The following is a 12,308-nucleotide window of genomic DNA, read 5'->3' on the forward strand; positions in this document are numbered from 1 at the left end:
TGATTTATCTTACTTAGCTGTTAGCAACAACTGAAAGACTGACATCATAAACAGAATTCACTTTAGATTATTAATTTAGTAAAAATGCAAGGTTTCCATTTTAGTTTTAAGTCATACTGCCATCTACAGATCAAATAAAACACTTGCAATACTCTGCTCAGGAAAAGAGGCTAATCCAGGTTGGAAGAGGACTCTGGTCTCCAGTCCAACTGTCTCCAAAAAACAGGGTTGCCTCTGAGCTCAGACCAGGTTGCTCAGAGCTTCATACCACTGGGTCTTGGAAAACTGAGATGGAGATTGCACAGCCTCTGGAGAGCCTGTGCCACTGCCTGACTCTCCTCAGGGAGGGGAAAAGTATTTAATCATTATGAATCTCTTTTCAATTTATGCTCATTGTCTCTTGTTCTCCTGCCATGCACCACTGTGAACAGTGGCTTCATCTTGCTGACCTCCCCAGAGTCACTGGGGAGCTGCTGTTTGTTCCCCCACAACCCATCTTTTCTCCAGGCTGAAGAAGCCCAGTTCCCGCTCCTTCAGCCTCTCCCCAAATGGCAAATGCTGCAGTCCCCAGATAGCTTGGAGGCCCTTTGCTGAACTTGCTCCAGTTTCCGATGACCTTCTTGTGCTAGGGAACAAAACTGGATGCAGAAGTTAGATTTGGTCTAAGAAGTAAAAAAGGAGACATAATCCCTTCCCTTGGTCTCCTGGATGTGTCCCTGCTAACACATCCTAGGGGGCAGCTGGTCATCCTTGCTGCCAAAGTAAACTGCTGGCCCATGTTCAGCTGCCCACTGAGACCCCAGGGCCATTCCCTAAGAGATGCTTCTCACTGGAACCACTTTCCATTTGTCCTTGCTGAATGTCACAAGATTCCCATTGGCCTGTTCCTCCAGCACATCTAGGTTGTCCTGAATGGCAGCCTGATCCTCCAGAGTACCCATTTGTTCCTTAATTTGGTGTCATCTGCAGATTCAATGGGAGTGATCTCCTCCAGGTCACTAACAAGTAAGTTAAATAAAACAGGGCCCAGTAGAGACCCCACCGAGGTACTGACTCCAGGTAGGGTATGACCCATTAACCACTACTCTCTGAGCCTCACCCAATCACTTTTCTACCCATCTGGTTGTCCGTCCATCTGTCCTTCTGTCCATCTACCCACCCATCCCATAATATCCTAACTTGGTTTCAAAAATATTGTGGGACAGTGTTAAAAGCCTTGCTAAAGTTCAGGTTTCTGCTTTCCCCTTTTCCACAAATCCACTCATTTTATCACAGTTAACTTTTTTTTTTAATTATGAAAAAAATATAAAAGCTTTTTTTTTTTCCAGGAATGGTTCCATCAACATTTTTTTCCATCAGTAGTAACAGGAATAAAGTCTGCATCCTGTAAGGTCTTGATTTTATTGTAAGTGGTTTTGCAGTAATGTTAATTACCTCATTTTTAACACAAAAAACACAACGTATTTAGAGGACCTCAGTAGAGCAGCTTTTCAGCTATATACCTGTAGGTTGCAAACTTGTAACATTTTTGCTTGAACAGCATTTAATATATATAATTTTTTATTATTATGAAATAAAAGATTTGTTTGCTGCAAATTTCCAGGATTTAACTGCCAAGTCACATGTCTATGCAAATCCAAAACTCATGTTTGCAGCCCAATGCTTCATTTGGTTCTGTAACACTGGGTGGCCATAACACACAGCATTTACTCCAATGCACCCAAGGGTTTGCATTTAGGGTCTGGAATGGTTTTGGAACATTCCAAAGGATTTTGGTGGATTTTTTTTCTTAATCATTATAAATCTCAATTTATGACTTTTCCCTGCTTTTGGCTTGAGCCTGTAATTTTCCTTATTTTCTCACTATTATACATGAAATACCACCATTGTACACTATCCTGCACTCTTTCACTAACTGGAATCTTAAAAGTCACATTTCATTATTTCTCTCAGACAGACTGTTGCATAACATGAAGGATCAAGGTCAAATGATATATGAAGAGAGACTTTTGATTCATTCAGGTGGTTGTCTTCAATTTCAACTCCTTTTTCATTACTTTCCAAAAAATATGTCAGATTCTGAACATTTTTCAAAATGGGTCTGTAGCATCCAGGTATATTCAGCTGTAATGGAGACACTCTGAATTTGCATATCTGCAGCTCATCCTTAGAAAGCCTTTCGTGGTACCAATGCCCAACTTTATTACTGGGATACTTGATACTATGTCCCACCATTGGAAGAACCACCTTCAAAGAAACAAAACAAAACAACAAACATATTTGAAATTAAGTCCATCAATTTCCCTTTAAATAAATGTGACTACAGTTTTATATGCCTCTAAATCTTGTGTTTTGGGGCCTGAAATAGAAACTAGAAATACACTAATGTGAATTTCCTTGCTTGTTGAGAAAGCAATAAAGACATTAAGTTGCCTAGGTAAGACTTGCCAGCTATGGCCTCTGAATCTCCACAAATTAGAACAGATGCTCTTGATTGTCTTTCCCAGTAGACTGAAAAAAATCTCAAAGTATTTACATTCAGCTTCAAGATAAGTATTGCCATACTGCAAATGACACTCCTTATTTCATTACAGACATAGTCTTTCCTCCTGTTAGATTGGAGACTAGTTCACATGTGGTTTTTTTAATGTACATTCTGCAAGACTGCACCAGTTAACTTAATCACATTATTTTTAAAACAAAACATTTCAATCAAATAAAGAGATCAACAACTCAGAATTTTTCATACAGACTTACTTGGCTTATAGAGTATTTGTTAGCTGACTCTTCTGCAGCAGTGACTACATGAACCTGACAGGACATTAAAGAAGTTCAGTTATTTTAGGAATTAAGGACAGTACTACCAAACTCATTAAACATTCTAAGGTTATTTGACCACTACAAAGATGATAATTTGTTTCATGTATGAAAAATAGTAGAGATGCTTAATATAAAGTACTGTGTATTGGTAAATGGCATTGTAGTAATACTTACTGATACTACCTACCACTAACTAGCAAATTATCACTACAAACTCATGGTCTTTGAGGTTAACTGAGCCAATGCAATCTTGTGCTATTATGAACAAAAGCAAGAACAGTAAGAAAAAGGTTTTATATTAAGTAGGAATATATCTATATTAAACTCAGTAACTCAATACTGAATTTGATACCTCTGATTGTCACTTTATTTCATTTAGTTGTTTTATTAACATTCACTCTCCAAAATACTGAAGAAAAATCACTATAGAAACAGAAGCCACTCTGCAGGAACCAGAGGTTATTCAATAAAGTTCCAAGTGCTCTTGCTTTCAGATTTGTAAGATGTTCATCCCAAATATATGAGATACACCCATCCTATGCACACACCTGTTTATTATCCAGTAAACATTGCAAAATTCTGTGCTTTATCTGATGATCAGGAGAAAGATAGGACTATAAAAGCATTCAGGTTTGAAAAAACCCTCAAGATCACTGAATCCAGCCATACACCTAACACTGCCAAGTCCACCACTAAACCATGTCCCTAACTGGCATGCCTACAAATCTTTTCAATACCTCCAGGGATGGTGACTCCACCACTTCCCTGGGTAGCCTGTTCCAGGGCCTGACAACCCTTTCAGTGAAGAAATTTTTCCTGATACCCAACCTAAACCTCCCCTGGTGGCCATTTGCTCTTGTCCTATCACTTATTACTTGTGAGAACAGACCACACTGTTTCCACTATAAGAAGTTATGCTAACCCTGTGGCTTCAGAATGGACTTCAGTGTCAAGACCTGCATACACTCCACTGCTGGCTGCTGCTCAATGGCTCACCCATGGTTCCATGCAGTGCCCAGGCTGTGCTGTGGGTGAGCAGAAGCACTCCCTTGTCCTCTACGACTTTCCCAAAAAGCCTTCTGCATTTTTTTAACAGATGCTAACAGTTTAGACCCACTGATCTGTTTTAATTGCCTGAGTAAGAGAAGCTGTGCTACACATGCTTTGATTATGTAGCTGCAAGGAGATTCCCAGTTCAGTCCAAGGCCACCTTTCACCTTGGGCTTACAGTCATAAATATGTATCATGGGAAGGTCTATCCTGCAGAGCTGGACTCAGATACACACTGACTGACAATATAGGCACACCCAGAGTCCACTCTGAAGGTTGTGCCCACTCAGATCCCAAGAAGAGTATTATATACCCTCTAGGATAAATTCTCCCATATTATCAATTCTGACATTCTGATCCTTCTTCTCATTTGAATAGCATGAACAGTCAGAACACATAAAAGCTGCCAATACACATCTAGCTTATATGCCTATTAATGGTAAATCAAAGAAAGCTACATCACTTTTTTCACTTTTGTCATTAATATTTTTTATGAATGAACCAAAATAAAAGCATTAGAGTATGTATTTGTATGCATTAAGCTTTTTTTTTTTTAATTTTTTTTTTCACAAGAATTATTTTGTGAAGACTCGCCTTGTCACTCAGGGAAACGCTTTCATCACTTTCTTCTGAGAAGATAAGATCACCCTCAACAACTTTTGAACCATAGATCTTCAGTCTGTATGATGCTGCTTCATTCCAGATTTTACTGCAATAAGCATGGACATAGAATATGCGCATGGAATGAGGAATACTGAGCCATCCTTTGGTACAACCTTCAGGATTTAAGCCATAGCGATTTAAAGCTCGTAGCAACATCTTCTCTCTCACTTTAAATTCTGGCAGCATCATGAGTGCACCCTTTGCATCTTCTGATATAAACAAAAATAACCATGTAAGTAATCCCTGATTTTTCCCATATTACCTGTCAGGAAAAAATACACTTAAGAAGAAGAAATAATCAGGCAGGGGAAAATGGCATCAGTCTAATCTCTTTATGCTGATTTTTAGGTTATTATTCCCTTTCCTTCACTGTGTCATGCAAGACAAATTTTATCCTAGATGCTTATCAACACAATCCCATGCATTCTATTTCAGGCAGTGCACACTAAACTGTCATTCGGTTATTCAGCTTAGTTTGGATTGATTTCTGTTTTGTATAACTTCCTTAATCACTCCAAGGCTTTTCTTAGGTGAGGTAGCAGAAATTGAACACCAAACTATAAATCAACATTAAACCTCTACTTTACATCACTTGAGAACAGCTGTTTTATGGGGAGTAAAAACCACCTATTTATTTTAAGGGTACCATTTGTATTGTCCACTGGGAAGTCTTAACCTCAACCAAGCTGAAAATATATTTAATCAGATTTGTACTAATTATTTAACTGTTGTATATTTAAAATTCTATAGTTTACTTTTTTTTCCATTACGAATTATTATCTTTTGCATAGCCTTTTACATTTTGCTTCCAGGAAAAGGCAAGCAAAACGTCTTTCCACAAAGCATACAGCAATGTACAGCACAAAATGAGCCATTGCATCTTTTTTGTGAAATGAAACGTGTCTTTTAAAGCTCTATGTCATAGTTGTTCTGTTGATCTGCAGGGGTAAGATGGCTAATAGATGGGGAAAATTTTAAAAGAATTAATATTTCTGAGGTCAACAGCAACTCCAAATTTTTAGTTCTGGAGAGAAAGTTAAGGTAAAGGATACAAACAGAGCACTTCACTCAACACATTTCTGCCTTTGACATATTTGGTTGATTTTGGTTCAAGACAGAATCACGGGAGATCACAGGAAAGCACGGAAGAGATGCATAATTAAAGAGATGTAAAAGCAAACCTAAAGGGGCAAAACCCAAGAGCTAAGATTGTTATAGAAATCTCACAAAATTAGATGGCCAAGTGCGGTAAGTGCTGAGTAAGAGCTGAGTGCCTCATTCCTGTATACTTCCTTTACTAGGCAGAAGTTTATATTCCAAAAGCAGAAAGATAGATGCAGGCTAAAACTGCTGTGATAAAATTATCCTAGTCTTTTCCAGCATTATGCTAAAGAGAGTTTGTTTCTATACTGTGTGGTAACTGACGTACAGTAGTTTTTCACTGTATTGCACACTCAGGGCCTCTTCCTCACCTAATTTTTAACTTTGCAGCTCTACTGAGTTCCACAGAATAAGCTATTAAGTGGTAAAAAGCAGCAGCAACAAAATAAAAACTTTCACTGTGCAGCAATGCCTTATTCTCTTACATTACCAACCCTGAATAAAGAGATAGAAAATTTAAGTGGCCATACCAGTTTGAAGAAAGTATCTTTTTGCATTGTTTACAGGGTCATCATTATCTTCAGGTGTGAAGAACAGCTTCACAGCCTTCACCTGCAAAGAGCAATATTAATTTTTATTATTATTTTTTTGCATTTAGATATGACTATCAATTAAGCATCTAATTCTTTGTTACCATATTCTCCAAGTTCTGAAAATTGTATCAGTTGTTTTAAGGCCCAAGTCAAATTCTTTCTTTCACAGAAGATGTCATCAACAGCAAACAAACGTGGTTGTGTTCCTTGTCAGATCAAATAAAGGTTTGGGTCACAAGACAGCTTTCAAATCAGTCACTCTTATTGAACATCTGGCTTGATGATCTGCCTTGAACTCCTCTATGTTGTAATCCCATCATTCTACCCTGAAACATCAGGTTCCTTTATTCCCTTTGGCATGTTTCATGCAAAATTTAGACTGAACACTTTCCACAGTCTCAGACAGAGGGGTAACAATATTTCTTTTTTTAATACTTATCTGTATTAAGTTAGATGACAGTGTGACAGGGAAAACACTACACTAACCTCTGCTACTTGTAACACCAGCACAGCCACACAATTTGCTAAAACAACCTCTGAGACTTGGGTTTTGTCCTCCTCTGTATTGGACTGTGCAAGCAAGCCCATTCTGACACATTCTTAATACAAATAGAAGTTCCTACATGTTTTAAATTTAAAAGTATCCAAGTTAAGACTAGAGATTTAAATAATTACTTTTAGAGACTGGCACCTGGTACCAACCAATACCAGAATTCAAAATGTCAGAAACATCAACACTAACTCTTATGGGCTCCCCTCATATCCTGATTCTTCTTTTATTTGGAGGCTAAGTTTTCCCAACTTTTCTCAGAATCAAAACAAGAGTAGAAGAAAAGGACACTCAAGTACTCGTTTGACTCTGCAGTGTCTGATTCTTTTTTAGACTTGTGCCAAGTACTACACCACATGCATTGAAAAGTATATGACTCTTATCTTAAGAATTATTACTTAAGAAATAAACTCCACTTAGCTTTGGGGGGAGCAATCACTTAGAACTAAGAGCTAGGGATCATAGCCAAGAAATAATGGAAAGCAGCAATCTCCTGTACATAGCAGATAAATTACTGCAGTATTGAAAAAGCAAATCCTTTCATTTGAACCTATGTAATATCTTATGACATTTTTAAGAAGCATATACACTGCCAGCAGGATAAAGAGGCCACAAGTTTGGAGAAAATCAGGTCCATGAATAAACATTGTATAAAGATTGTTTCATTTTAGTGCTCAAACCTTGCGTGGAATGCAGCCTCTTTCCTGCCAAGTGGCATGATGATGATCACAATTACACACCAATCACAGAAAGAAAAATAATTTCCTGAACTATTTAAAGTTGCACCTGCTGTTTAAAAATTATTTTCTGCTGCAGGATGAAGATCTTCATACTTATGTTGTTGTCAAAACTGATCTGGCATTTACTCCAGCACTCAACGTTGCAAGACTGATGTGAAATGAACTTGACTGTAGCTTCTTAAATTACAAAATGAAAATACCATTTCTTCATTCAGTAAAGCCAATCCTATTTCATCTGTCTGAACATTCTGTCCTTGCCCAAATCGCTGAGATCCGTAGTAGTTTACAAAACCTTTTGTCTAAAATGACAAAGAAAAATTGTGTTAAAAGCATGAAAGTACTAGTTACAATTAGTCATACTAAGCACACATATCTACATCTAAATCCAAAATGAATCTAAATTATCTTTTTAATTAGAAATATGCAACAAAATTGTAACTTATAATAAATGACATTATTTTAGCATCCAATTTAGACAAATCTAAAGACAATCAAGTTCTGTCAATACCTTCACTTTTATATAAAAATAATAAAAAATTAATATATAATTATTTATTATAAAGAAAACTAAAAATCAGCTCAAAGTAATCATGCTTTTTTATATACAAAAAATTATGAAATCTCTACCAAGAAAATGTAGCACAGAATTGGTAATAAACAGTAACCACTGTAGGACATTTTTTCTTAAAAATGGTAGTATTTTTTCACATGAGATCATTTATATTATTATTACAATATTCAATAACAAGACTGAACACTTCTGCAAATTAGGATGTTAAGTCTCCTGATATGTTCTAGGTCACATGTGGGCAGTAAAATCACAGCCATTAGATACAATGAAAACATCCTTTTCTAGAAAACAGTAATTATGCATGGAATATGCAGGTTTTTACCTTAACATTTTCCATTGCTTCAGATATTCTCTCCTTCAAATCTACAGAAGAGTCATGACTGTGGTGCCTAAGATCTCTCACAACTAAATCAAAGTGATTGCCCTTCAGCTGACCAAGTCTAAGGTGCTGCCTCGCTGAATGGATGTTGTGTATTCTCAAACCTTTGCTTTCCATTTTGCTTCCAATTTCTTTCAATCTGCACAAATAATTGGGAGAAATTATGAACCACCTTCTACTGAAGCTATCCAAGTTCTAATAAATGTCTTCTTCATCTTTGTACTGGAATTAAAATCACAAGAAAATTAAAAGGGGATCTGAAACATTATTATGAGAAAACCAAATCAAACACAGAGATGGAAGTCTTAAAGTTTAGTTATAGTTCAGAAATACTTTTGAAGTATTTGCTTCATTTGCACTTACATTCTGAAGCCCAACAGTTATCAGAATGAAGCAATTCACTGAACTTGATCAAAGCAACTGAACTGATTTTTGCATTTTTTATTGAAAAACAAGTAATTTACTCTTCAGTCTTAAAAATCTGCTTTTTATTACAAAAAAAAAAAAAAAAAAAAAAAAAAAAAAGAAGAAAACCGAATGTATTCTAGCAGACTCCAAAACACAATTGCTCTTTCTTGGTCAGCCTTAACAAAAACAAACTCAGTACACACCGATTCTCTGGGTATGCTTCCACATGCTTGTAATTGGAAACACAGCTAACAACAGTTCAAGCATTTGCCCTTTAAAGTATCCACTCAATCTCTTTGTTCTTATGTGAATGACAGTAATTCAAATAAAATGAAACTTTCAGCATAACAGCTTACATTCTAAGCATTATTTTAATAACTTAAAAATAATTTTTATAAATAAAAATATAACTTACTCTGTTTTGCTAGTGGCTTGGAAATATTTAACTGTTTTGCTTAACATTTAAACATTAATGCAAAGTTTTTATAATTATCTCTTGAATAACTTGGCCTCACAGCCCAGTTTGCTGTGGATTTTACAACTGACATATATCTTTATTAATAATAAATCCTAAACAACATTACTTCTACTTTATTTGCAAGCTGTACTTTGTCACTAAGATCAAAAATCACCAGAAAGTTAAAGCTGAAGAAGAAATGTTGTGGTTTTGACTCCAGCCAACTTTTTACTATTACTATGGCAGAATTTAATATATTTTACCCTCTGTGTTGGCTACAGAGCATAACAAAAACAAGCAATGGGGAGGCACATCTTCTAGTATTGACACACGATTCAGAATGTATTTCTGCCCTCAGGTTTAGTGATGTTTCATGTTTCTGACCTGGACAATATAAGGTTTCATTTGTTTAGCTTGTTGTTGATACATAACACTAAAAGACAACATCAGTCCAAAATATATTTGTAAGGATTTGTTTTAGGCTTGTAGCTGTATAAAGCCTTCATATTCTTGTACGAGGGTTGCAAGACTACTTTGACAGCCTGTGGTAACCTTTTGCCTCTTGTAGTATAGACTTGGTTCAAGCTAGTGGATTGTATTTAATATTGTAAAGGGGATTGCATGAGCATGAATTTGAAGAGTACTGTCCCATACAATGCAGGGTATTTATATTATGAAACATACAGAAAAAGGCAAGACTTTCCCTTAAATTCCAACACGGAGGGACTTGCATGCTAAGCTGTACATGCCCTAAAAGCCACAAAATAATAAAGCCATTTCCACTGTGCTTTAATACAGAAGAAGGGAAGTCACATCAATAAGAACATTTCAGAAGATCATTCCATGTTGATACTTATTAATGTATAAAAATATGTGCTGAACTGAATGTACCCAGATTGTCATTACCTCTCAGGAGTCACCTTCTTCACAACCATAGGTTGGTAGGTAATAGCCTTCTTGTCTTTGATGCCAGTGTAGCTGAAGTCTGAAGGAAGAACACCAAGTTCGGCAGCCAAGAAGCCAATTGCTTCTAGTGTTTCTAGATTTTCTTTCTGAAGGGTGAAAGCTGAAACAATCATCTCAGAGTTATTAGAACCTTGCACTTTTAAATCATACAGGTTTTCTGCTATGACAGATAGGCAGGTTCTTCCTTTCAAGCTATGGAAAACTTTAAAGACTAAGTCCTCCCACCCCACCAAATTAAAAGAAATGGCACTGAAAGATAGACAAAGTACACAAAACTTTTCAGAACAACCAGAAAACCCTGTTGTCTTTAGAAACTGCATCTGATATATTGCAACAATATTCAATGAACATGCATTGACTTATTGCTAGTAGTCTCTATATCAGAAGCCAACTTCTTTAAGGAATGAAATTATAAATCAAATTTGATCACAGTGACTTGTCCAAAGTCAACACGCATGTTCTAAATCCCCCAGTAATTAAAGATAGCCCAAAGGGAGCTAGTGCTACAATCAAAAGAACTAAAACCATTTTCACTTAACAGTTTATGTAGAATTGGCAGTAACTTGATTCAGCCATTCCATTCTGCAGTGATGCAAGTACACTGCATTCATTAGAATTTATGTCCACATAAGCAACAGACCAACCAGGCCTATATATAAAATAAAAATCATTCCGAATCTGTCTTAGCACAGAACACCATAAAATCTGAAACTTTTGCTAAAAATGTAGTATTTACCTGTATAAAGCTCTTGGTTTTCCTTGAAAACACTAGAACATCTTTTTCTGGACCCACTTTTTTCTCGAAACCGTACCATTATTGACATATTTGGCTGATCATTGATGTCTGTCACGGTAAAAGTCTTTGTTTCTAAAATTTTTCCAAATTTTCTATTGATAAAGTGGTGAACTACTTTTCTGTGCTCCTTGTGTCCATCAGGCTTAAAAGAAAATGTAGAATTTTCTAGCTTCGCATCTAAAAATTTAAAGAAATCACTTGTTTCCTTTTCAGTCACTAACTGGCAAAGCTCTCTGTAGTCAGCATTTCCTTTCACAATCATTTCATTGTCTTTTGTAACAGTGATTAGGAAGGGGAACTTCTGCCTAACAGCACTGTGTAAATCAGCTCGCTTTTTCTTCTCCAGTACAGGTCCCAGCGAGAACTCCCTGCCGCAAGCGCCAGCATTGCTTTCCAAATCCCAGGCGTCCTTCAAATCAGAAGCAAATTTATTAAGCTGTTCACTCATGGGGTTGCCTAGTAAGGAATCCAACACCCTTTCTTCCCGCAGGCCAGGTTTCAGGTCAGCTTCACTCTCATGCTGGCTGTTGTTAGGGGTTGCGGGGCAGTCACTTCCCACCCGGCCTGGGTCATGCCCCGAGGGCCTGGGCGCACCACCGGGCCCGCCCTGGGCACAGGGAGCGGGGGGCTCAGCTGCTTTCAGCCTTTTGGGCTGCTGCAGGCCCGGGCTGCTTTGTTCGGGCAGCGCTTCGCCGCTTTTCTGAGGCGATTCCGCCCGGGTAACCCCCAGCGAGCTTTGAGGCACCTCGATTTCTGTCACCACGAAGTCGCTCGGTGAGTTTTTGATAGTACCCCAGAAGCCAGTGTGATGGGTCACGTAACTGAAGGAAGGAAGCATGGCTGCCCTGCTTTTCCCCCTGATCCAGACAGAACCCCTCACGCCCGCAACAGGAGAAAAAATGGGAGAAGATACAAAATTAAAATCACGTACTAAAGCGAAGGCTGCCGCAGGGCAGGAAGGCGGGCGGGCCCTCGGCACAGCCGTTGCTGACGGTTCAACGGCGCGGCCACGCGGGACGGCACCCACGCGGCCCCAAGCCCCGCCAGGGGGCGCCGCGACCCCCGCGTCCCCACGGGGTACGGGTCCCACGGACCGTACGAACTCCTCCGATTGTGAGAGGAAAGAGAGAGGGGAACCCCACCCTCACCCCCCTTCAGCACCCCCCGAGCAGCCTAGGGGAAAGTGGGGTGGAGGAGACCGCTTCCGCCTTGCC

General features: G+C 38.1%; 1 protein-coding gene across 1 annotated transcript; it reads right to left on the minus strand.

Annotated features, from left to right (window-relative positions):
• Window positions 1-1,349: 1,349 nt before the first annotated feature.
• PUS7L (pseudouridine synthase 7 like) lies at window positions 1,350-12,210 on the minus strand. The gene is made up of 8 exons (XM_008495751.2): window positions 11,035-12,210; window positions 10,239-10,398; window positions 8,411-8,606; window positions 7,718-7,816; window positions 6,165-6,246; window positions 4,465-4,742; window positions 2,758-2,811; window positions 1,350-2,247 (listed from the first exon to the last, which is right to left on the minus strand). Exons 1-8 carry the CDS (start codon window positions 11,930-11,932, stop codon window positions 1,924-1,926), a joined length of 2,091 nt encoding a protein of 696 aa, XP_008493973.2. The 5' UTR covers window positions 11,933-12,210; the 3' UTR covers window positions 1,350-1,923.
• Window positions 12,211-12,308: the final 98 nt, after the last annotated feature.

The sequence above is a fragment of the Calypte anna genome, chromosome 1 (assembly GCF_003957555.1).
Source record: "Calypte anna isolate BGI_N300 chromosome 1, bCalAnn1_v1.p, whole genome shotgun sequence".
Classification (NCBI taxonomy): domain Eukaryota; kingdom Metazoa; phylum Chordata; class Aves; order Apodiformes; family Trochilidae; genus Calypte; species Calypte anna.

What these genes read in the sequence shown, in the direction of transcription:
- PUS7L (XM_008495751.2), bottom strand. Translation starts at nt 11,932, where the DNA reads ATGCTTCCTTCCTTCAGTTACGTGACCCATCACACTGGCTTCTGGGGT. An exon ending in AAACCAAGAGCTTTATACAG is followed by an intron (nt 10,399 to 11,034) that starts GTAAATACTACA and finishes TGATTGTTTCAG; the next exon opens with CTTTCACCCTTCAGAAAGAA. An exon ending in AAGATACTTTCTTCAAACTG is followed by an intron (nt 4,743 to 6,164) that starts GTATGGCCACTT and finishes TGTTTATATCAG; the next exon opens with AAGATGCAAAGGGTGCACTC.